This window comes from Neopsephotus bourkii, unplaced genomic scaffold (assembly GCF_033783945.1).
Source record: "Neopsephotus bourkii isolate Nb327-2 ecotype Australia unplaced genomic scaffold, CSIRO-AGI_Nbou_v1 NB_716, whole genome shotgun sequence".
NCBI lineage: Eukaryota > Metazoa > Chordata > Aves > Psittaciformes > Psittacidae > Neopsephotus > Neopsephotus bourkii.
In genome coordinates, this window is record NW_026901215.1 from 2,998,058 (window position 1) to 3,024,242 (window position 26,185).

General features: G+C 38.1%; 1 protein-coding gene across 4 annotated transcripts in view; it reads left to right on the forward strand.

Annotated features, from left to right (window-relative positions):
* ATP10B (ATPase phospholipid transporting 10B (putative)) overlaps window positions 1-26,185 on the forward strand; it is a 205,594-nt gene that overhangs the window by 164,420 nt on the left and 14,989 nt on the right. For all 4 annotated transcript variants that reach the window (XM_061354086.1, XM_061354089.1, XM_061354088.1 and 1 more), the window contains 11 exons: window positions 3,540-3,744; window positions 7,252-7,337; window positions 9,881-9,987; window positions 13,600-13,731; window positions 15,952-16,079; window positions 17,218-17,470; window positions 18,420-18,655; window positions 22,747-22,926; window positions 23,493-24,078; window positions 24,619-24,725; window positions 25,422-25,548. In XM_061354086.1, coding sequence (XP_061210070.1) covers window positions 3,540-3,744; window positions 7,252-7,337; window positions 9,881-9,987; window positions 13,600-13,731; window positions 15,952-16,079; window positions 17,218-17,470; window positions 18,420-18,655; window positions 22,747-22,926; window positions 23,493-24,078; window positions 24,619-24,725; window positions 25,422-25,548 — 2,147 coding nt within the window. The remainder of the gene's footprint in view (window positions 1-3,539; window positions 3,745-7,251; window positions 7,338-9,880; window positions 9,988-13,599; window positions 13,732-15,951; window positions 16,080-17,217; window positions 17,471-18,419; window positions 18,656-22,746; window positions 22,927-23,492; window positions 24,079-24,618; window positions 24,726-25,421; window positions 25,549-26,185) is intronic.

A 26,185-nucleotide genomic window follows, 5' to 3' on the forward strand; every position in this document is an offset into this window, starting at 1 on the left:
AGTGGTTCCTTTCCAGTCTAGTGCTTTCTTCAAGTCCTAAATCTGCTCCTTTGTTGTCAAAGTTTTATAGCATTAGCTTCTACCTGCGAAGTCACGGACATAAAGTGGAAAACATTTTGTGAGGTTTCTCCATGTAAAAGCTGGAGTAATCTTTGATAGCGTAAAACTGTGTAGGTTTTCTATTTGCAAAATTAGACTGTATAGGTGAAGTACACCTGTGTACTTCAGTTCTTCAGCGTAGAACTGAGAATCTCATAACTTTATTTTTTATAAAGTTCTCTAAGACAATCCAGGGCTCATGGACGTGCTGTGGGGTGCACATGAAAAACTACTTTAATCTCTCTAAGGAGCAGAACAATAATTATTTCCTCCCATTCACCATCCATTTTGACCCAGTTTTTGTTTGAGATTTCTCTTTATTGAATCCAAGAACGTGAAATGAAATTGTTGACACAAAGTCAATAATTTATTCATGTTACCCCACAATCTCCAACCACAGCAGGATCTTTTTATGATCCTTTCTTCCCAGAAATTACTTTGTAAAGTCTGTTTAGCTCAGGCATTCTGGTAAGATGTGATGAATCCAGTAACAAATTCTGGCAGACTTCAACTCTTCGAGGTTAACTGCTTCTTTTTGTCAGCACTATACTCTGATGGGCATTTTCATGCCACCCATTAGCCCAGGACACCAAGGGAACACTTTCCAAGTGTGCTGTTGATAAATTGACTGGTAAATGAGAAAAGGTACTGAGAAACTTTTATCTTGGATAATGTCTTTGATGTTTCACAGCCCTGATGCCATGTGATATAAGAATTAACTTTCTGCCTATTGAAAATTACCACATCTTGTTTATTTTACTGGATAAATGTGTTTGCCCTTTTTGTATGTTTCTCGTCAGATCATCTTATATTTATGAAACTCCTCTGTTTATTTAGCAACCGGAGCTTGTGCTATGAACTTTAATCACTGAACAGAAAATGGGCAGCATTCCCAGTTACAGGAATTGCTAAAAGGAAATTGCTTCATTTGAGAAATCTTTTTAGGCAACTGGGTCTGTGCTGCTGTGGGGAGCACCGGGTTCCTTCTGAAGTATTTTTCTTCCTTTCATCCATTGGTAGCTCTCTACAAAGTTGTGGAAAATCTTTGTACTGTAGGAAATTGTTAATCTTACAGCTCCAGCTGAATAGCTCTTTCAGGAAAAGCAAATGTGTTTCTTTATCAAATTCAATGCTTGTTGGGACAGAGCGACAGTCTGTTCTCCTCAGTGCAGGTTTGGGATTCTAGTAAGTCCTGAAATCTAGTCCATGTGCTAAGTAAACTTTTACTCTGATCTGAAGGAGGTCATTTGGCTTTGACTCACTGTCTCCTTTGTAATTAGTGAATGGGTAGAACCTGAAGCTTAATGTGTAATGCATGTTTCATAGGGAATTATTGAAAAACTACTCCAAATCTGTGATTTCTGTGGATTATTTTTGCTAACCTGGTTTCTTTATGATGTGGCAGCCAGCCAGCTGGGCAAGGCCCTTCTATAGCATTTTATCACTAGAAAAAATCAGAAGTGTGTTCTATAAACTTCAGAATTGCGCAAAAGTTGATGTACAGAGGTAGGATTGCCCTGCAGAAGTTATGGCAAACACTATATGCAAACTGTACACAGCATCCAGATGTCTAGGATAGCAAGACAAGCTATCTTCTTGCTCTAAACTGCTTCTGTGCTCTCACTTTTGTGTTTTAAACAAAGAGATTAAGAAGTTCTACCCAGAAATTGTTCGACACAGGAAGGATTCATAGTTACTTAGTTGATTTGCTATACTAACATTAGTATCTACTTTGTAAAGCAATACCCAACATGCAGCAGCTTGAAGACTTTTCAAATAGAACTTGTTCTGGGTTTTACTTTGTTTTTTAATGTGCAGCAATATCAATTTACTTACAACAAACCTGTTCAGTGTGCCCTTTCATGTCTGTTGTCAAGCAAAAAAGTGAAAGACACGCAGATAAGTAGAGTCAAACAAAAAAAAAAAGAAGAATGAAAAATTCAGGAATTAAAAATTAATGTAAGAAGAAAAAATTATTGCTACGATACCATTATTTAGTAAGGGCCTCACCTCCAGCAATGAAAGGATTAAAATTAGGGTAGGGGGAATGTCTTGTCTTTTTTTTTTTTTTTTTTTTTGAGTAAAAATGGGATGTCACTGGGAAATGCAAACAATTTAACTGTGTGCATAACTTTTTCAGGAAGCTGTTGTTTCACATTTCACAGATAAGGATATCAGCCAAGTGCAAGGGTTTGCCTGACATCATTATGCCTGGCTCTCCTTTGTGGAAGCCAGGAAAATAGGTTAGCAGGAAGTAGCCTTTTAGCCTTTGGCCTGACTCTGGAGCAGTGCTTGGATATGTGCTTTGAACTGCCACAAAAACTCTTTATCTGCTGTATCACTACTCCCTTTCTCATGATAACAAATGCTTAATTGAAAGACAATGTTCTTCAGGCAATAGATGAGGATGATTAAAAACTGAAGCAAAACTGAGATTCTGAGTCATTACAAAAAGACTTTTACTGTCTGTCCAGTAAAGTATCATGAGTATTTGTTTTTCTTACAGAACAAGATATAAGATGATTCAATTACTCATACTGAAAAATAATTTCTTCTCAAAGAATTAGAGGACATGGGCTATTGTTTCCCCTGTTTATTGTGCAGTTTTTAGTTTGCTTAGATGATTAAGAGCAGTTGAAGGATAAACTATTCAAAATGTAAAATCAAAAGTTTGCTGTTTTCTGAACCATTGAGCACTGATTTGTTGATGAAATAGTAATTTCTTGTCTTTGAAAGCCTTAAGCTCTTCTTCCTTTCTCCTTTCTTTTTTTGGCTTGAGGGGGGGGGGTTGGTTGTTTTTTTGGTTTGGTGTTTGTTTTATTTTAATTAATTTAGAAGCTTTTTGTTTCTTACCTTAATTTTTCCATTAAGCTTGAGCTTTATTGCATAATTCTAAAGGGTCATTTGTTATGCTCTTTTATCTTTTCAACTTGTTTCTGTGGGCTAAGCTCAGATTTGTAATTACCTTTTGAGAGCTCCTGAAAGTCCTGAAGCAAGTGTAGATGAGATATCAGTTTGCTTCTTTCAAGATCTGTGTTGTTGAAAACTATTTGAGAAATAGTCACTTGGTCAAAACCAGTGGTTTTTGGTAAAATGTCTACATTTCTTGAATAAGAAGCTTTAAAACACCTTTCCTAGTCTGAATGACTTTCTATCTTTTGCTCTGGAGATTATAGGGCTAATGCTAGAATGGAGAACTTTTGTTGCAGTTTCTTTTTATTCCATGTAAAGATTTTATTTGAATGTGATGAATGAAGTGATAATGAAAGAGTTTAAATAATTGATTTCTAGCTGTTGTGCTGTGACTTTTAAAACAAAATACAGCAACGTGTACCTCTATCCTACCCGCTTACTTTCTTTTGTTTTTTGAAGCCCCACTAATCAGGAAGCCTGCATGCCTAATGTCACTGTTTACCCATTACATGTTTTTAATGCAACAGGGAAGAACATGCTTATGTTGAGAAATGCTGGAAGGATGTCCGAGTGGGGGACTTTGTGCAGCTGCGGTGTAACGAGACCATCCCAGCTGATATCCTACTGCTGTACTCCTCTGATCAGAATGGGATCTGTCACTTGGAAACTGCCAACCTCGATGGGGAGACCAACCTTAAACAACGACAAGTTGTGATGGGCTTCTCCAGCCAGGTACGTCTCTGAAAATGCAGTCTGTGTAGTGCAGGGTTGGTCGCTGCTTATCTGCACACCAGCTCCAGCCATAAAGTGCAGCAGTCCTGACTGGCTTGTTGTGCTGGCACAGCTATGACAGGGTTTTGCTGTTGCAGCTAATGCACTGTATGAAAAGGAGCAGTTTGTCCTAAAAGATTTTAGTTATACTGGCACAGGGATGGCTGTATAAAAACGAAGATTAGCTCATTTTAATTTGCAATTGTTCTTTGCAGCAAACTGCATCAGCAGATGCTTAAGCAACCACACACATTACCACCATCCCAGAGAGCAGCAAGTCTTTTCTATGTACAAGCCATGCATACACCACAGGTTGTTACAGCCCATCCCACAGCAAAGCCACTACTACTGAGTGAATTATTCTTCCATTGAAATTGGAAGAGAGCTCATAGCCCCACTTCCAACGTGGCAGCAGGCTTCTTTATGGGTTTTGCATCTCTGTTGCAACTGCTGTACCATTGTTTGTTTGCTAGGCAGGTAGATATACTAACAGTTCAACCAGGAACTGCTCTAAGGCACATTAAGTTGTAATGATATAATGGAAACTTTTATAGAAGTGTAGTAAGTAAATGAATAGGAACTCAAGGTAATTGAATAGGAACTCAAGAAAAGTTAAAACGTGAAAACTTAAATGAAAGTTATGTGTTTGACATCAGTTTCATTATTAGTAGGCATCAGTTTGAATACTTAAAACCACTATATATTTTTTTTCCACAGGCTGTATCATTTCCTTTTTACAGTTTACTGTAGTCTCTTGACTCATGTTTGGCAAACCTGAAGTAAATAAGAAAATACAACTTAGAATTGTACTTGTTACATTTTAAAATATCTTTTCAAACATAGCAGGGCAGTTTTTCGAATAACACAGAACAAGGCTAAGGAGCTTTAGTGTGTGGAGAAGAATATTTTCTTCCACTGAAATCACTCCAGCAGACAAGAAATCCTAAAACCTGGCAGATAATCCTAGGAATTACATTCAGTTTTGTATCCATTAGCAGCAGTGCCATTAGGAAGATCTTTTGGAGTTATTGGTGGGTCGGACACAGCTGCCAGTGAGCAGTCAGATTTATTAAATAAAAGTACATCATTTCCATGGCCAGCTGTGGCCAGGACTGGATTCCTGTTTTAGTTCCTCTTTCCTCAAGTGGAAATTACTTTGCATGCATAATTATGGACTTTCTCAGGTGGATGCCACAATCCAAAGCATACCTTTTCCAGTGCCCTGCAATGATGACAAACCTGGCTTCATCAGTAAAAAAAATTCAAATGCTGCTTTGTGTATTTTTGCTTCTAGAGGAAAACAGTGCTCTACCATTATACAAAATGAAACTTCTGCCCCAGTCATGTCCAATATGAGGAAGTTGTTCTTTAAATCAGAAAATTCCCCCATGCCAAATCATGCTCCAAACTACCTCTGCATGGTTATTTTCTTTAGACTTTGAGTTGTTATTTAGATAAACTGTATGACCAGAAGTGTTTATACTTACAAAGTTTTGTTACATTGGCAGAGTGGAATGCAGTTCTGACTGTGGTGATAGCCAGTGCTCAGGAAGGTCAAAGCTTAAATAGTCAACTGTGTTACTTTATCATTTTAATGTATTAGTGTAGGAAATACCTTGGCTGAAAAAAAAAAAGCCAAACCAGTGCCCTATATATACAGGTTTTATTGTGCCAACTTCTTCCTTGTTCTTTGAGGTTTGTTTGGTCCTACAAGTTATGCACTGTGTAAATTACTCAGAATTAATTGTGTCTATAAAGTGTGAGTCTTTAAGGAGGGAGGAAAAGGAAATACATATGAACTGGGGTTAGTTCTTTATTTTAGGATATGCTTAGGAATATGGAATTCACCTACCTGAAAAAGACTGAGGGGAAGGATTATATATATTTTTTTTTTTTTCTCTTGAATTTTCAAATACAAAATCATTGTCATCAGAAGAAAAGGAATCTGGGAGAAAAATCATCCTTCCGTTCCTAGCTAGAAGCCTATTTGTTTTCTTCATTAGTATTGAGTCCTCCAGTTGCCTTTTGCATCTTCCTGTTCTCCTGTTGTACAAGTATTTCTAACACAACCAAGTATATACTGATTTTCCTGATGAGTTCACTGAGTTGAGTAAGATTCACCAGAGTTGAACAGTATCTCTTTAAAGAGACTTGAGAAATATTCAGCCACATGAGTCAGGAGGTATACAAAATACCCATAGAGTCATCAAGCTTTTATATTTCCTCTAACTTTTCTGAATCAGACTCTACTTGATTGTACTTAGATATTATACAAATAGTAAATATATATGTATTGCTCAGTGGAAAAAAAACCAACAGGACAGAGAAAATAAAGTAAAAATTAAAATACTAAAACACAGTGGAAAGAAAAATGAGAATTGAGGACTGGCAGCGTAAGGAAGGTATAGAATCATAGAATCAACCAGGCTGTCCTGCAGTCTGGCAAGGTTTTGTGAATTCTAATGAAGAATTCCCAGCATTTGCAGGTTCTAAAGGAGCCTAATCTCCAGAAGTCCCTCTTCCTGTAGGAAAAGGTAGGGAGGCACAGCAGCAGATTTGATTTGCAACTTTCCTAAAGGGAGGAGTTTGGATTAAAGTGAATTTCAGTTCTTTTAAATATTTTATGGTGCAGCAATAATAATTCTTTTTCACATTCCTCACCTCCCATTTTTATTACATTTTCTTAATCTAAAATAAAAGTTCTCTGTATTTTTTCATTTAAGAAAACACACCATTTATGTCAGTCAAGTATCTCTCAATCGCTCTGCTTTCCAGACTGCTTCATGTAGTCAAAACCCCAGGCCTGTTTCCTTGAACACAGGGGAAATCAAGCAAAATTGCTCGTCTCAGTTCAGTTCCAAGCCCTGTTTGAGTGAACACTTGTCCTGAAAAGCTGTCTTGTTTTGTCAGTGCCAGTGGTTTAGTCTTATTCTACTGCCTTCCCCCCTTTTGCTTTTGGTGGGGGGGTTTGGGTGGGTTTTGTTTAATGTTAGTCTTGCTTTTAGTATTATTGGAATGTAATAGTTTATTCAAATGCGTGAGCTCTTATTTTATGGTTATACCACCCTGACCAGTAATAAAACTAACACATTTCAAAGTCATGATAAATCCTGAAATTACTTTCATTTGAGTTTGCTTTTGGTTGAAGGCTGTTTTTCTTTCATAAATAATTTGAACTATTTGTTACATTCTCTCTAAATGAAGACAGATGTTTTTACTAATTGGCATCTGTGATGTCTTGTCCAATGCACAGTATTTTCTGCATTTAATTTAACCAGTTGTTAACCCAAGAGAGGAAAATCTTGGATCTTCAGTCATTCTCTCTGAGCTTTGCTTCAGGCCAAATGAGCTAAACTGTCTCTGCCTCTGGTAAGGCAAGTGCTGTAGCCTCCAACTATGATGATGGCATCTATTTAGCTGCTTTTAGTGTTTTAGCATTTGACACTCTCACTGTGTTTCATCTTGCAGAATGCTTTGTTTGAACCCGAACTTTTCCAAAACACCATCATCTGTGAAATGCCTAACAACGATCTCAATAAATTCAAAGGGTACATGTAAGTATTTGTTATCCACAAATGTATTTTGTATCTGAACTTTAACATTTCTCTTGGAGGAACTGGGTGGAAAAATTGTATTTTTCAGAAAATGATGAAATGTCACTATTATCTATTCCTGGATTCAGAAGTCAATGTAAAATGTAGACTGGAATATGTGTTCTGAAGCAAGGCAGAGCAAAGGCTTGACAATTATCAGTTCATACACACTGTTCTCACAAGGCTTCAGCTCCTTTCAGAATTCACACATAAGCTCATTTATGTTTGACCTGAGGGTCAAGGTAGGCTAGATTTTAAATCTAAATCCTTCCCAATGTTTCAAGGTATTCACCTGCATGGCACTGGTTTCCTCATATTTACAGCTACAGGGAAAGGGTATCCAGGATCTAACAAACAAATCAGATTTACTTCTTACAGCTAGAAAAAGCAAACAAACAAGCAAAATCCTACTGAACCAATGTGTTCGAGTGTTATCAAAAAGGTGTCTTTCACCATTTACGTGAGGATAAAGCTATATCCTCTGTTCTTTATGTTCTTTCTTCATTAAATAATTTTGGCACAAGCATAACGGGGAAATCTCTACTGACAAATCTGCAAATTCATCAATTTTTAGGCCACTCCCTGGCTATAAGGTATATTTGTATGGCATGGATCATGTCCTAAAATTCTCTACCTTCTAATATGCAGCAGCTGTTTCCCAGGACCCTCTTCAGAGCAGTTGTTGGTCCATGCCGATTCCCAGACCACATCACAGAAATACCCACTGCCCCATACCAAATGCATGTCCCACATCACGCAAATAATTTAACTGTATGAACGTGTCACCATCGCTATCCATGCCTTGTTAAGGTTATTAAGTAGCTAAACTAGGAGCTAAATGGCTCTACAAGAATGTGATGAGTGATACCCTAGTGTAGCTGCTAAAGGACAAATCCTCTGACATGAGTAAACCAGGGGGTTATCACCTATTAGTACTGATTGTACTTATTCTGGTCTTGAGAATCTGTGCCCTGCAAGTAAGATGCCTCTAATAGCAATGCCATTTCCCCTCTACTGTGATATCTTACAAGGGAAAAAGAGGTCAAATTTGTATTGATCGCTGGCTGTGGTTCCTGGTTTTGAGGACCATTAGGTACAATCTAAATTGAAGCAATCCTTCCAATTATCCTACTGTAATATGGCACAGGAGTACTGAGATTATAGAAATGTAGGTAAGAAAACACACACAAATACATACCCTTAGGCCCCAGAACTGGTTTCAAGATCTTAAAATCCCTATTGAAAGTCTGTAACAGAAATATCTTGTAAATACCTATTATCTCATCTGTTTAGTAGAATATGGAATTAGCTGCCTTTCTCTCCCTGCTTCAGGGGTAAATGGAAGAATTTGCCAGCAAAAATTACTTACTAACCATTAGTGGAGCTTGTCTTTGGTCTGCTGTTATTTGAGCTATTTTGTAAACACAAACTACTTGGAGGAGGTTACATTTTTCTCCAAAAACACTTAATAAATTATTGAGGCTTTACTGGCTTGCAACAAATAGCAGCCGTGCTCTCTCTGCTAAAAATTATAAGAAAGAACTTGTTGGCATCCATCTGACATGTTTTTCAGTTTCACAAGCTGTAGGTTGTTGGCACCTAATCTGTTTCACATATCTAGTTTGATATGTAATCACGTGCAGCTGCACATAGACGTAGGGCTGTACATAGCCCTGAGGTAGGACCCAGCCTTGCTCTCCCTATAGGTGGCACTGTAGTTTACTGGAGATATGCAATGCCAAATATGAAACAGAAAGTAGCAAAAGATACATATTTAAAAAATATATAAATTCTGATGCTGATATTTACATGACAAAACCAGATAAAGTGACTCAAGTGAAAAATCTCTAAGGAGCCTATCAGAGTATATAACAAAAAACTGTGAACAAAAGTAGTTTTATGCTTTTGTTTTCATAAGCAAGTAAGAAATTACCTGCTTGATGCAGCACTCTCCTTATAATTCCTATTAAGTTTTCATCTGTTTATCCTCCTGTCAGGAGGATCTGGTGTGTGATAGGACATCTTCAGCTAGGATAAAAAGCCTTCCATCCAGTGTGAAAGTGAGGAAAAGAGCCTCAGCCTAGAGACTGCTCAAATGAAGCTCACAAAGAGGAGAAGCCTTTTGGTGGCTGACAGAGAGTCAGAGGCTCTTGCAGGGTGTGATGTATTCACCTGAACCTCCAAGAGCAGGCAAACCCTGTTCAGCTTTCTAAAAGAATTTAATTTGAATGACAGAGTACAATGTATCTTGGCTTCCTTTATGAGGTGCTCATTCTGCCAGGTAAGGTACCAGTTGAAAGCCGAACTTGATTCGTATTGACATCATGACATGCACACCATGTGAACAGTCTTGGGGTCCTTACTGAAGCTGAGTGATATATAAGGAAAATAGGACCTTCACAATTCCTTGGTTTCAACTTGAAACAGACATGCACACAAAAATTTTGTTTAATTCTGTATTAGAACAGAAAGAAAGCATCATTTTGTTCTCTTATTTCTTCTAGGGAGCAACCAAATCATGAACGAGTTGGTTTTAACATTGAAAGTCTCTTGCTTCGTGGATGTACAATCAGAAATACTGAGGCTGCAGTAGGAATTGTTATATACGCAGGTAAGATGTACTGTCTATCTAGGTAAATATAGAAATTCCCTGTAAATATCTTTAAGTAAATAAGTGTAGTCTAATATTGCACAACAGTTTGGCACCTTAAGAACTGGTAGTGCATGGGAAAATTATGCAACTTCTTGAAGTAAAGATATTACTCATCCATCTCCAAAGTCAGCAAGTCCTGAACTGAGTGTACAGCAAGTGACAGTATCCTTGTGTATGTCAAATATCTTGCTCTTTGTGCGATACCTTGCAAAAATACCCAGACAAGTGAAGAATCGCTAAGGTGAGTTTAACTCTCAGCTTTGCAGCTCTGATTCGAATACTAATTCCATCTGCCATAAAACCTACACAGCTGCCCTAAGGGAGGTCTCACTGGCTCCTCAGGGTAGAAACTGGTGCAGCTGAAAAAAGAGAAAGATCATCACAAAGCCAAGCTGTGCCAGTGCCAGCACACAGGCGGCAGTGAGAGCAGCAGCTGCAGGTAACAGAAGATGCAGCAGCAGCACAGCTTTGTGTTGACATAGATATAGTGTATGTACGCAACCATGAATTTCACTCAGTAGATGTATGAACTAAGCAAGACAGCGTCAATACCCAGATCAAATGCAGCAGTGCCATGTACAGCAGAGGGTCAGTCCATCTTTTTCTCAGTGTCTTTTACCTTTGTAGTGTTACCACTGCTTTTACTCAGTGAGCATGATTTATCATTGACTTTGCCAGCTGTTCCCTCTTCTGCTTCAGATAGAGTGTATCAGCTATGCTCTTTATTTGTAGATTAAATAAAAGTCAGTTTACACACAACAATTTATCCCATTATTGGTTATCTTTATCTTCCCAGTAGTCATGTCACCTGTTTTGTGTCTAATCAGCAGCAAGGAATTCAAGGCTAAGCCAGCTAAGAGAAAAATCACCATCTGTGCAAGAGCCACATATCTTAGACTGATCTCCACAATCCAGATTATTTTACCTGACGACTGCCCATTTTGCTTCACTATTGCAGACATGGACTTTGAATGTCCAGAGCTGCCATATGTTTCTACAGCAGCATTTACTTTGTTAATATTTCATTGCCTGTCTCTCTGGACACCACATATAAGGATGGTGCCTACTAGATAGAGGAGGAAAGCCAGAGCCAAATACATCACTCATTTTTTGGGATGTAACTACTACATAAAAATCTCAGTAGGGATCATTCTGTACACAGCTGGAGTAACTTGTCTTCCCTTCTCCTGACAGAATTTCTAGTTTATTTCTCTTTAGTCAAACTTTCCCAGTAATGTTCCTTTGACTAGCAGCACAGATCCTAATATGGATCTCTGTTAATGTTGCTTAAGATGCTAGTAGCAAAGGTTGGAGTTTTAAAGTCATTCTCAAGGTAATGGTGTCTTTGATCTGAGTAAGTCTTCAGTTTCCAACTGACATCTTATTCCTAATGTCAGGATAAAAGTTTATTCTTTTTCTTCTAAAAATAGACTCACTTGAGCCAGTACCAGCCTAATTTCTAGGGTTTTTTGCTTATACTCTAGCTTTTAATCATGGTCTGTGACCTTTTCTGAACAATGAAAATCAGCTACATAACAAAATGGCTCATTCTCAATTTTTATAACTCTATTACTCCTCAAACTTCCTTTCTAATGGAAGAGCACAACCATCACTTAATGTGATTCTTTAGCTTGTGCAGTTCTTATCTGACCCAAATCTGGTTATAGCTTTTATATGGCTACCCATGGTTCTGCACAAAGTAATAGCACTAATGTACAAAAACCTCGTTACTGAGTGACAACCAATGTAGTTTTCCCATTGTAATAGGGACTGCAGCAAGATCTATATGCTTTTTGGATAATAAAGTGCCAGAATGAAGTTTTAGATAAGCCCATCAGCATCCAGCAATAGAGAGACAAGGTACTAGTGGGGTGGTAGGTGAGAAGCTATGTTGCACAGCATATAGAACTGTGAGGATTAGTGGAGAACAAAGTAGTTTATTCCTCTTATTTCTAATATTGTTTCTTGTGAGGTGATATCTGTATTACAGATATGTTCTTTTCCTGTTGGTCAGCCGAAATGGAAGGGAATGATAGAGCTGATATTTGGAAAGAAATCTCTTCCTATTATCTTCCTGAAATGAATTCATCAGCATTTCCTTGAAGGTTTTCTAGGAGGGATTGTGTTTTTAATACAAAACATTCTATTAAGTATGACATAAAAGAAAAGTGAGGAACAAGAATCACACAGCTGCTGGAGGAACAGAAGTACGTGCAGCAGTGCCCTCCTCTTCTGTGCAGCTTGGTGGTTAGAACATTTGTTCACTAGAAGGAAGACTTGGATTTTGCTGTCAGTTCTGCCTGTATGGGAGTGAACATACATATCCTGATTCACATGTTCTACCATGACTGTGTGGAATCAGTGAGTATGTACACAGACATGAGTTGGAAAGGAAGGAGCACTGGTAGTATAAGCTGGTCCCACTGACAGCTCCAGGCTGTGTAAATAATTACATATGCATTGGAACAGGAAGCCAGGAGTCCCAGCTCTTGGGTGAATGTCCTGAACATAAGGCTGGAGAGTAATTTTCTCTCTTGCTCTCTGCCTCAATTAATAACCTTTGATGTAAACCTGGAATGAATCCAGCAGGAGTGATTGAATCACACTTAACTTCCAGCTTCTAGTTCCAACCACTTCCCTAGAGAAAGCCAGTAGGTAGCTTAGAAAATAGTCCCTCTCACACACGTTATGCACATACAAATGAAAACTAAATACAAGTCTACAGGGTATTTTTCAAGAAAAAGGACTATCGAAATAAATATTAAAGATACCACTTAATATAGCAACAGATGGTAACCAAACATCCCAATTGAGGAGCCACTGTTTAGATAATATTTAGATAAAAGCAATTTCTGCTTCTTGGCTTCTCATAGCACTCCCTTTTCCGTTACAAATATACCAGCTCTTTCTAATTCAGTAAGTTTTAAGGATTGGATTGGGGTGGGGGCATAGGGTTGGGTGTTCCTTGTCCTACAGCTTTGTTAGCACTTTACAACTACATAGCAGAAAAACTGTATAACTTTAGTGTCTGTCACTGTTGGATCTGGCATGTTGGATTTTATTTAAGTTAATGAACGTAATGTGTTTACTGGCTTTTATATAGCTGCTGAAAAATGTTCAAATGTAGATTTCAGGACTTGGTTTAGCAGCTAATCAAGTTGTTTATGAAATACAAAAATATATTATTATTGTTCTTTTTTCCTTTCATTCTCAAGGAGGTTTGATTTTTGAATATTTATATAAACCTTGTGATCCTACTGAATTTGCTGTCTTTGGGAAACTAAAACGTGTATGACAGCTGAAACCTGTAATGTAATGGAGGTCTTTTGTAAACTTCTAGATTTAGTCTCTAATATATATTCTGCTACTCAGTTAAATAAGATGGGTAATGAAATCACTGAATGAAAGTAGAGTCAAATGAATATTAGTCGTGAATATCCTGCTCTCATTTTATGAGAGAAATACTAAAAAAGAAAAAATCAACAAAAAAAAAAAAACCAAACTACAAACAATGCACTAAACCCTACAAAATATTACATGAACGTGATGATATTCATTTGTGTTTTGAAGGTCATGAAACTAAGGCCATGCTAAATAACAACGGTCCTCGGTACAAGCGCAGCAAGATAGAGCGACAGATGAATATGGATATTTTCTTATGTGTGGGACTCCTGTTTGTGATGTGTCTTGTTGGAGCTGTAGGTATGAACCACTGAGAAAAATAAACCTCTGTTTCATTGCTTTTTTAAAAATGGTGGTCAAAATTGATCTTGTAGACATGAGTGAGACCAGATCTAGAGCTGAATGCTCTTTAGACTGCTTGGTCTTTCCAATAGACAAATTAAAATGGAAAATCTGAGCAATTCAGATGGCAGAAAATTCATCCATGGCTACAACTATTTCAGTTAAGACCCATCTTCACTGTGGTATAGTGTGTGTAAAGCTAGCAAGTGAAAATCATTGGGTTAATACATTGCAGGAATTGGTACTTGCCAAGTGAGATTTGTCTCCTGAGTGGATGTTTGTTCCTTGTGTATAACAACAAAGGTAAAATGATGTAGCTTTGCCTTCATTTCAGTAACCTCTTCTAATATGTTCAGGAGTGATGTTTACCATAGCTACCCAGTTTGCAGCCCATGAGCTGCACATGGCTAATTCACCCAGTTTACAGTCTTGACAGATACCTTCCTTCTTAAGAACTCCTTTACAAATGGCTGTGAGGTGAATTAATAGTTTAAGTAGGAGCAGGCTGCATTTTGCTGGGGTCCCTGCAGATGAGCACTCTTGAGTGTAGTAACTGGGGTTAGCTGACTAGAGTTTACTAGATTGCTGATTTCAAAAACATCATCATCACTGCACATAAGCACCTGCTTGACTTCCAGCACTGACTGCAGTCTGCCCCAGGCACGTCAGGATTAAAGGGATCTCATAATCAAAGAATCATAGAATAGAATCATAGAATAGTTAGGGTTGGAAAGGACCTTAAGATCATCTAGTTCAACCCCCCTGCCATGGGGAGGAATAATCTGAGGAAAGGGCCAAAGTTTAAGCTCACTGACTTCTGAACAGGTCACTGCTCGAAAGATAACATAGACTCCCTTGAGAGGCAGAGAGACACTTGTGTTTGTTGTTCCTTGGCTGCTGTCATGTAGATGTAGAGATTAATCATTGTTTAGTATGTAATCAGCCTTGAGAAATGCCCTTAAATGTAAGTTTTAAAGTGGTCTCAGCGTTTAATAAACAATTTATCTGATCAGATTTTAAAAACCAACACAAACAAAAACCCCAGCCATAAAGTGTTTGAATAGCAAGTGAAACATGTAAACATTAACAAGTCCATTTCGTCAATTCAAAATATCTTGGAGATCTGCCATGAGTTCTTGCTTTGTAGCCTTGTCTAAATGTAGGGTTCTAGGAAGAAATATCACTGATGGATCAGTTTTAAGGGCTTCTCTTGCACACAGTGGAAAAATAGGGTAAGAAGTGGTTTATAGGTCATAGCTGTCCTTGCTCTGACCAGCTGTGGTCTCTAGCAGGGAGGGTAATTTGCATTTCTTTGGCAGCATTTCAGTAGGCAGATGCTGCAAAGCAACTGCTTGCATAGCTGATGTTAATATAAGTTTTATCAGAGCTGGATATGGGAAGTGAACTGATAGAGGTTTCTGGCATCTGAAACGATGGTTCAATGGGGGACACTGACTTGTTTGTCATAGCTCTGTGTGAAGTTTCTGATGCTATCAATTTAGTGACATCCTTGAGCAAAGTTTATTTCATTAAGGGCAATGTGCAAGGTGGTAAAATAATCATAATGGGATGTTGTTAAGCCCAGAAATGATGGCTTTGTTGTAGTAGTGCAATGATATCTACTGACATTTAAGACACAGGAAGAAACAGCTTTGGGGTACGACTTGATTGAAAGGAATGTAAAAACAAGCTGCCCAGACTGAGTTATAGGGGGATTGTAAGCTCTAAAAAAGACAAAGTGAAATCTTGAACAGTCAGGAAGGATAAGGAAGATTTCAGTTTGTCTCCATAGAGGTTACAAGATTTGTTTCTGTTAGAAAGAGGAATGGGAGTATCCAGCGCTGAGAATTTTTAAAGTGGTAGACATGGAGTCCTCCAGCAGCAAGCTGTAGAATGAGGAAAGAGCTGGGAGCCCTGGGGAACATGTGCTGAAGGAGAGGAGAAGAAAAATATCTGTGACCACTCCTTTCTTACTAGCATATCAATTGTATGCATGTACTATAAAGCACTGCATGTACTTTGCATTCTCCAATATTTTTGCAGCAATGCTTGGAGTCTGGTGCCTTAGAAATGTTCTTTCTTTTTAATTATCATAGCAGTTCATATCTGCAGATTTCAGAAGTTTTGTTAATCGCCTTACTTCTCAGCATATTTCAATATTGTATATCACTCTTGCAGGTCATGGTATTTGGACTAGAAACTTCTCAGAGCATCCACCTTATGATGTCCCAGATGAGAATGGCAATTTTTTGTCTCCATTTCTTGCTGGTTTCTACATGTTCTTGACAATGATAATCCTGTTGCAGGTAAAAGACAAAAGCCTTCTTCAAGGAAGAAACTGTTCAATACTAAGTGTAATCACTAATGAATAATTAATATCAGCTAATGGTGGTGCAACGCCTCTTTACTCCTATTTGAAAATATTGTTAGAAGTTTCAAATTATGTATGTGTGAAAGAATATATTCTTTTTTCTTTCTTTCTTTCTACCTGCAGATTTTTCTTTCTCCCAGTTGAAACCCACAAGGATATAGATAGGAAGGATGTGCATTATATCTTTAAATAACTCCAGAATCTTTAGCATATGCAATAGAGAGGATGTTTGCATCCCAATGTCAGCTTTTCCTTTTTTTTTTTTTAATTTCTGCTTATGTCCAGAATTCCAAAATAGAACACCACTTAATAACTCAGGAAAACGGTGAAACAAAAATTGTAATTTTTTCCCATCAGGGAATAATAATTAGATTTAGTTCAGCTGGTTTAAGAAAGAAACTAAATTAGAAGTAGGATACTTGCATATCTGAGTCTGATTAAGCCTAATTGGGAGAGAACATTTTATGGGACAGGTGGAAAAAAAATCACATTTACTTTTCAGGTTTCTTGAGGTAATTGCTGAGATTTAATTGGACAGAATTTCTTTAATATGAATGAAATGTGACAATAACTTTCAGAGCTGCTCAGAGGTTTCTTGGGGGATTATTCTTCATTACTGGACCAGAATATTTGTGCATCTTCAGAATTCATTATTCAGGGCAGGGAAGCTACTGAGTGGGAAGTGTTGCATGCAAAGGAATTGCTTGTTGAACTTTTTTACATTAAGAGTTAGTCTATGCTATTGCATCCTTTAAGAGTTCCAGGAGGGTGAGGGCAAGCATGCTCCTCAGTTCGGACAATGTGCTTTGTAAAAGCATCTTCTGAAGGACCCATCTTTGCATTTGGCATTATAGGAATTTTCTGTTAAGTTTGCCACTTATTGTCCCTGTTTATCAACTGCTGTTCTGTGCAGGATTTTTTTTTTCTCCTCTGAACTATTAGTATTACTGAGTCCAACAGTCTCTAGGAAGAGATGTTTCTTTCAAAAATGTTGGTGTACTTGAGCCAGGACATTGCTGACAGAAAGCAGTAAGACTTGTCTTATCCCTCAATAACAATTTAAATTCTTTCAGGTTTTAATCCCCATTTCTCTTTACGTGTCCATCGAGTTAGTCAAGTTGGGCCAAGTTTTCTTAATTCACAATGACATTGACCTGTATGATGAAGAAACAGATTTGCCCATACAGTGCCGTGCCCTAAATATTCCTGAAGATCTTGGACAAATCCAGTATATCTTCTCAGACAAAACTGGGACACTAACAGAAAACAAAATGGTATTCCGACGCTGTACTGTTGATGGAATTGAATTTTCACATCAGGAAAATGGTGAGAGACTTCTATATTAGCTTTCCTCTCTAAGCAACTAAATGTTATTAATTTAAATATTCATATTTAAACCTAATGAGCCCTCTGACTGAATGTAGAACTTTGTGAATGTGTCTTCATTTTGTGAGGGACTCCTGTTAGAGAGTCACGAAAGTGAAGGTGTTTTAAATGATTCACAAGTCAGATGGGAAAAGTTTTCCAGTTTCCTCTGCAGGCATCTCAGGCTCTGCCCTGCATTCAATACCCACTTGAGCATGCAGAGAACATTTTCTCTTTCATTTCTAAATGAGTGCCAGGCAACCTTCTATAAGCTCACAAACTGAGATTAGTTAGTAATTAAACTCAGTGGGTCCAAAAGTAATTACCATAGTCTTCTATGTGATATGAAAGCTACAGCTGCACATTTTCTTGAGTTGACCCTAGCTGCAGTCCTTATATGAAGTCTCTTGGTGTTCAGTGCTCTGAATCTAGGGGTTTGACACAGGCCCACTCTTGGTCACTTTCTCTCTACATAACACAAAGGATTTTATTAAGCTGGCAAGCAGCTGCCAAAAAGATGTTTGTGCTCTGTGACTGAAACCATTAGCAAATCTGTGAATTACCATATTTCACTCTCGTCTTCCAGTCAACTCCAAAACGCAACTAAAGAGACCAAGCATCAGCAGAAGTCCATAAAAGTGACTGATTGGTTTGCAAATGTATTTTTTGTTCTCTTGTAATAACAATCATTGGAAAGTGGGAGCTGCCAGAAAATGAAGTGGATAGTGAAGTTTTTTGGTGTTGGCTCCTGAGATGTTTTGGCTTTGGTTTGCTTTGGTTTGCTTTGGCTTGGTTTAGTTTGGTTTGGTTTGGGTTCTTCGACCAGCCAAGGAATTCCTCCCAGGCAATCCAAAAAAAAGAAAAAAATAACCCAGAGTAAGAAGTAAGGTTTTGTTTTCTCTTTTTACAGCCAAGCGCCTGGAAACCCACAGAGAGTTGGATTTAGATAATGAGGACTTTGCAAAACTTCAGCACCTCACTCTTCCTCCAATTAATACTGAGACACCAGGCACTTTTACGCAGAAGACCACAAGACCTTTAAGGAGGTGCCAGAGTGCTAGGGCTCATTTTCAGGGGCATACAAGGAACAGGTCTCTGGGTCGTCGCGACAGCAACCAGTCTCAAGTGGCGTTCAGCAGTCCCATTGTGAGTACAAACAGATCGAGCTAATGCTTGTAAGTTCTTTCTGTTGCATTTTGTGGTGGGAAGCCAACAGGTGGACAGGAGAAATTCAACTCCTAGAGGAGCTGAAGGAAGGAAGGCAAAGCATTGGGGTCCTTTCTTGGAGTGTGCAGGCTGCAGTTGCAGGGAGCTAGGTGAGAGTTTGGTAATCTGTGTCCCTGTATCAAAGACTGCAGCAGGAGAGTGGGGACATACAGGTCAGACTTTGTGATGGTTGCTTGACAGGAGGAGGAAACACAAGTTTAGGGTCCAAGGACTGAGGCTGTGGTTCATAACAGTAGGAAAGAGGTACTTTGCACAAAGAGGAATGAGCTTTTTGTACTGTTCTGGTTCACCAAAGTGCCAGGGTAAATGAAGTGGGGATTCTGGGCTGGGATTGTGCAAGAGGACTTACAGACATGTGCCTGGAGCCTGGCAGAAACAGGAGGCACAGGTCCTCCTGGGAGATGATGTTCAGGAAGAGAATATGGCTTTGAAATCTGATTTCAGACATAGCTCAGAAAGCCACAAACTACTTCTGCATCTATCACTGCAACGTATCATCTCTGTTAAACAAAATTTAGTCACGCCTGCACTGTGCCTGCAAAATGCTCAAGCTTCACTCTCCAGAGCAGTTCTGGGAGTCTGTTAGTGTGTCAAAAGATAAATATTGCATTTTTCAAGGCAAAAAGAGAGAGAGCAGCACAAAGATAATAGAAATTAAACTAAAAGGACTTTTCAGGATAAGGTCTTAAACCCTGCAAGATGTCGAAATCTGCAAGATGCTGAAAAGCCTTCAGTACTTAGGTGGCTCTGCCTCACCTGGTGAGTACTGACTTGGAAAGACACATTTTCTTCATTGCAATTCTAGGAAAGTCTTGGACTCTGATGAATTTTAGACCTGAAATGTCTTGAAATCTAAGACAACCCAATTAAAATCAGATTGTTCTTTTCTTCCCGGAAGTCTTTTTAACAAACATTTCAGACAAGGCTTCTATGGACTCTAGGACAATGTCAAACATTTTCAAAATTAGAACTCCAATTAAAATTAAATGCTTGGAAAACTCTTCAAAATTCTCACAACTTCTTGGCAAGGTTTTAGACTTACTGACTTTCTGGGGGGAGGATGTAAATTTATTATAAAATATTACTTGCCCCATTTAGTTCCTTTGTCATGTAGCAGATACCAGCCAGTACTTATGCTCTTGGAATATGAGGTGTTTGTCAGTTGTTATCCTAAACATTTGCCAGCCCAGTCCCCATGGGATGTTGAGAACCCCTCAGCTGGTTCTTAAGAACCCATAGGTCGTGACTTTTGAGGACCTCTTGTGGTCTTCATAAGACTTCTTAAATGTGATAATTTATTGCTAGCATATTTCACCAATTATGGTTTTTACTGCCAGACATCTTCTTCTATAAATACACTGCCATGTTTGGTTGTTTTTTTTTTCCACTGTAAGAGCAATATCAGAGGAACTAGTATCAAAGATTTTTGAGGAGGAAGATTAAGCTTCTGTCATGGAAATAACCAGCCTTAGCTGCTAATAGGTGTCACTCTATCTGGATAAATCGTTTAACCTCTATGACAAATATGAATACGTAGTAATTGCCCAGAGGGTGTAATATGTATTGATGTTCGTCAGATGATGCACAGTACTATCCTCCTTTATCAGGCAAGCCAATTCCCTGTTAATGAAATGGGGATAATAAAGCTTTCTGTGCCTCTGTGGTTCCTGCGCTGTGGAGCTTTTATCCCCTTTTCTGATACGTTTGTAATTTACTACAAGTCTGGAGCATCTTGAGTACTCCGGTTACACAGAAAGTATCATGGGCCTGAATGTACTTCATTAGTCAAAGTTTCTTAAAAAAAGGAACAAAGGAAGAAGATAGAGAATTAATAGTTACTCTGTCTGTTTTTTAGGTATTCTTATGAATTAAGTTCATAACAGTCCATTTCCTTCTATATTTAATAATTCTAATAAAGTGTCTTGCTATTGAAAACAGTTCATGAAGATTTCAATTGTTCTATTGTCACAAGGTTTTAGTGTCATAAATTAGATGAGATGTAATAAAATTGATACAGGTATTTCAGAAACTGAATGGCACCAGGCGTTTTATTGGCATTTTCACTAAAAATTGCTAACATTGAAAAGTTGGTAAATTTAACTGATCATCATCATGAGCGTTAATTTCCTTTTTTGTTTGGTTGGTTTTATATAAGTTCAGGCTGGTCAATGAACAGACTTGTTTGTCTGAATTTTTTTATCTCCTGAAGTTCCATAAGGCTGGAAGTTCAGGTCACCTTATTTTCACTGTGAAAAAGAAAATGAGAGAATCTTTTCTGAGAAATATGGGGGGGGGTTATATCGCTGTTTTTAAAACCTGAGGCCACAGTTGACCTGACAGGTTTCTATTTTTCCAGAGGAAAATTTTGTGTTCAGAAAGTTTCTGCTAAAGTGGAATATCCACTACTGCACTGTAATTTTGGCATGAACTACAGGCAGATGTTGAAGATACAGATGCAAAAGAGATTGGGTGGGATGGTGACAAGTAGGAGAGACTGAGATCTGTGAGTAGTAATTTGTGGTCCATCGGGTTCATTGTAATTGTGAAAATGCACGAGGACATTATACAAATAGCTGGGCAAGTCAGTGAGTTTCTGATCTTTCATGTTTTAAGTCTAATATAATTCCCAACATAACTGTTTTGACAATTGTGTCTGCACATATGTGTTCTTCATTAGAATTGTCCAGGTAAGCTATTTGGGATTGCTGTATGGACTAAGCACAGTATTGGCAACAGACGGTTACCCATAGTAATTGTCTCCTGCAGTGTTGTTTTATGAGAAATGACAGCTTTAACTTTTCAGGCTCTGATTCCCTTTAGTAGACCAGAGAAGATAACAAAAACATCAGGCTTATGCTCAGTATATATCAGTTTGCTGGAGAAACGACTGCATCTATACTTAAAACATTTCTCCATATGTGAAACAAAGAAACATGAAAACACTGAGCCACAGGAACTATAGTTTCCTGCAGCAGAGAAAGTGCAAAACCTTGTTTCCTCTTCATATTTCAATTGCAGTCTGTGCTGCAAAATGAACAGCAGATTTATTTGTAATTATTAAGATGATTTAAGAACCACTATTCACTTTAGCAAGCAGGAGTTACTCTGTAACATATTGAGCTCAGCACAACACAGCCGTGAAGGTGAATGCCTGACTTTTGTTGCATATATATATGGAACTTAAGAAAACTGTGCCAGATTGACGGATGAGAGGGTAATAACTGAGATGAGCTAGAAAGCAGATAAATCATTTTGGCAGTTCCTTAAACAAAGCATCCAAAAGCATTGGCTTACAGGAAGGTCTCTCTTAAATTTGGAAGCTTTTGGTAACTATGGCTCTGCTAAGATGAAATTTCCATTAAAAGTAATACTCCATACCCCTATATCAAATTAAATCATAAGTAAGTGACATTAAGTAGTTTGGCTTGCAAATTTAGGTTTGATTAGAAAGAGTGTGGTAGTAAAACTACAGTAACATTTCAGGAACAAATGAAGTATGTATGTATTATTGTAAAAACTGAGGAAGAACAGTTTGAGACAGCTGCTTCTTCTGGACACAAAGCAAAATGACTCTGGAAACAAAAAAGTTATACTGCTATAGCCAAGCCATAAGCACAACATATTCTCTGTTGAAATAACAATCAGCTCCCAAACTGAAATGGGAGATCACAAGTCCACTTGCATTTGGAATGGCCCTTAGTTCATCAGTCAGCAGTTTCAAAGTTGGGGGACACAGCATAGATTATTTTTCATTTCTAGTAAATCTCAAAAGAAATAAATTTCTGAAATCATCTTCTATTCCAAGATGCATTTCATTCAAACTATCTAGTTATACAACTTTTAGAAATGTATCCTTTTTTTCCTAGATGTTAAGTACAAAAGGTATTTGCCTTCCATAATTCTAGATGTAAATTCAATAAGAGGCTAGAAGCAGCTCTCTAGTTGATAGTTTCTCCTTAAGGACAAGAGTGAATGGGAAAAAAATCTTCATTAAGTGATTTCTCTTCCAGGAAAAGGATGTGACTCCTGATAGCAGGCTGCTGAGGCGAGTGAGAGAAGCTGCACTCCAGACTGAAAACCTTTCTCCTTTTATACATATGAAGACTTCCACATCCCTTACTGACTTTTTTCTTGCCCTTGCCATCTGCAATACAGTCCTGGTCTCCACGGCTACTGAGCCAAGACAAAGGGTAATCTAACTTCAAGTATATGAGGAAAATTGATTATGCTTCTATTTAACAACATACTGTAGTGTTCTGTGAAACTGAAATGGTGAAAAAATGGTTTGGAAATTCTCCTTTAGTTCTTTAACCTTTTTTGTAATATCTACTGTTTCCCTGCCTGTGAATATGCCTTCCTAACATGGCTTTTTATGTTTGACGAATAGCTATGGCTACCACAGTATCTTCACTTTTTCTTTTAGATTTTCTATTACATATGCTATAAGAAGTATTTTGAATGTACTGAATTTTCTTGATCTCTCAGGCTATTGACAGAACTTCAGGGGTTTGATTCCATCTCTGCTTCAGAGGTAGAGATGCAAATCACTATCAACTTTGGATGCTAACTCACCTGTGATTCTTCTACTGAATTCCTCACCACAGTTAAATAGGAAAAACCAAACCAAAACAAAACAAAAAAGGTTGATTTCCTCATTATCATCATTTAGAAACAGAAAAATATATTGAGGTTTTGAAAAGTATCTTATAGCTCACGTTTATTTCTCTTTTAACCATAGGTTTTCTCATAATTCTAGGTCACAGTACCACCACCAATAAAACCATCAGGAATCACCCTGGAGAAGATTCACCAGATATTTCAGAGGCTAAAATTAGCAAGCCTTAGTCAGTCTTTTTCATCATCTCAGTCTAGTTCAGACCTAGGTGCTAGCTTAAGCGCAAGGAACACAGAGGAGCAGCTTGCTGCATTGGATTGCTGTGACAATGACAACGACTGCTGTGCCAGCGGTAGAGACGATGGACACCAGGGCAAGGACAGCACCGATATTGGTAGTGCTTCCTTGGATGAAGTTTTCAAATCTGTAACTAGCAGTTCTTTGCCAACAGACTTTTGTTACGAGGCTGAGAGCCCAGATGAGGCAGCACTTGTCTATGCTGCCCAAGCATACAGCTTTACTTTGGTGTCCCGAACTCCTGAGCAGGTGACTGTAAGGTTGCCACAAGGCACGCTCCTGACTTTTGATATTCTCTACACTTTGGGATTTGACTCAGTAAGGAAAAGGATGTCTGTGGTGGTGAGACACCCTCTAACCAAAGAGATTGTTGTCTACACTAAAGGAGCTGACTCTGTTATAATGGACTTGCTGGAAGACTCTGCCAAAGGTAATTAGCCGATAAGCTATTTTTGTCGTGTTTCCTATAAGGAAGCACAAGGAGCTTGCAGTACTCTTTTCTGCATGAAATATTATATCTAGGCATTAGAAGCACAAAAAAAGAAGCAGCTTTCTCTAGTGTTATCTCTGCAGATCAGAAGTGAGGTATTTATTTAACCTGAGTAGTGTTGAGAATATGAAATGGGCTAATTAAAATTCACTGTCAGTGCTAACCCATGTGGATTGTGTACTCTGCAATAATACTGTCATAAGGGCCTGACCATCGTATTTCAGCTTGTCAGCAAGAGTGCTATAACATTAACAAACAAACAAACAAAAAAAAAATTCCAAGCCATGGTGTCTTAAGGGAAACAAGCATCTTTAGCAGACTTTCAGCTTATGCATTGCCAACATTTCTGGGCTTTTAAAGGAATTGCTGTTATATTGGAATCCAGTGTTTACTAATGCCCACTCCTTTTTAACCTCTAGGCCATTAGGTACTGAAATGGTCTGTGCTTAAACTAAGGACATTTTTCCTTGTATTTCACAGATGACATTAGCACAGAGAAGAGAATGAAAAGAATAAAAGAAAAAACACAGAAGCATCTGGACTGCTATGCCCGTGATGGCCTACGAACTCTGTGCATAGCTAAGAAGGTAGGAATGCATTAGCCTAATATTGTTTATGGTTTTGCTCTGTGCACATCAATAGATTTATTAGAAAAATATAATGGTTATAATTCTTTCTGCTTCAAAGAACAAGTCAGGCACAACCCATCTTTTTGTCCCTCTACTTGGTTGCTCTGCAGTCTGTTTTGGTTTTTCCTCAGTGTGAGCAGATGATGGATTTTTGGTCAGTGTCAAAATATTAATTTCTATTTCTCTAATGGTAACTCTAGCTGACCTTCTCCACAATGACTCCAAGCAAGAAATAAAAAGCCCACAGAGGAGCCAACCTCTTTCTGTTTTGCTTGGCATTCAGCTTTCAAAAATCTTGCCCTCGGACTGGGTTAGTACATCTTAGCCTGATACTGTAATACAGAAGTTGTCTATGTGCAACACATAGGTCATATTCAAGACCTGCAGAAACGCAGAGCAACCTTCAGAAACTGTGTTTTCCACTTCAGAGTCCTAATGAAGGGCTGTAGGCCGTGTCTGCACACAGGAAGGCAGGTCTATTTTTCTCATTACTACTAGTTCTTGCAGTCTTCTCTTCGAAAAGTTTGGGTTATTTTAAAGATGACACAGTACTTTACCAGCCTGGATAGGAGTTAAGTCTTTGCAATCCAGAATGTTTGTATTCTTCTCTTATTTAAATTTTAAATGAGCTCTGTTTTAAATTGTGTTATGCAGGTCTTGAATGAAGATGACTTTCAGAAATGGGCCAATTTTCGTCGGGAGGCAGAAGCTGCAATTGACAACAGAGATGAGCTGTTAATGGAGACAGCACAGCATCTGGAGACCAAACTCACCTTGCTGGGTAGCTAAAAATAAGAATTGTCATTGCATGAAGTATCTCACTTGCTCTCCTGTGATATTCTTGGCAATCAGACAGACAACACCTTATACTAATTTATATCAAAAAGCCTTCCTCTGAGGTTTGAAAGTCTCAGGGCTAGGGTATACAGACCAGTGACTGTCTAAACATTTTGAGCAGCATTAACTTTGAAAAAGTGTACTGAAAATATGTGCCAGGAGCAAAAACCGTGCACATCAGCTGATTCTGTGGCTTAGCTAACACAGTAGATTATGAAGTTCCCATAATTCAATCATGTGTCTGTGTCCTTAGATAAACCTTTAAAATACTATAAGTTAACTTCAGGTTTGAGCACAAATTCCAAGGGAATTCTGGTAACTAAACTGTATTATAAAAAAAATTGTAACTTAAAAGCATAGGTATTTTTGCTAGTGAATTCCTGCTGCTGTTGCATTGTCATGTTTGCTTTCTGCACTCTGTAAAAAAAAATATTTAATGTTAAAGCTCACATTCATTGGCACTTGTGCATCATCCATCATCCCCATATCTAACACTGTTCTGTCAAATTATGGAGGAATTCATTTTGTTTCCAAACATTTTGTTCTTTAGGACTTCGAATTTTGGAGCTATCTCAGTCTCA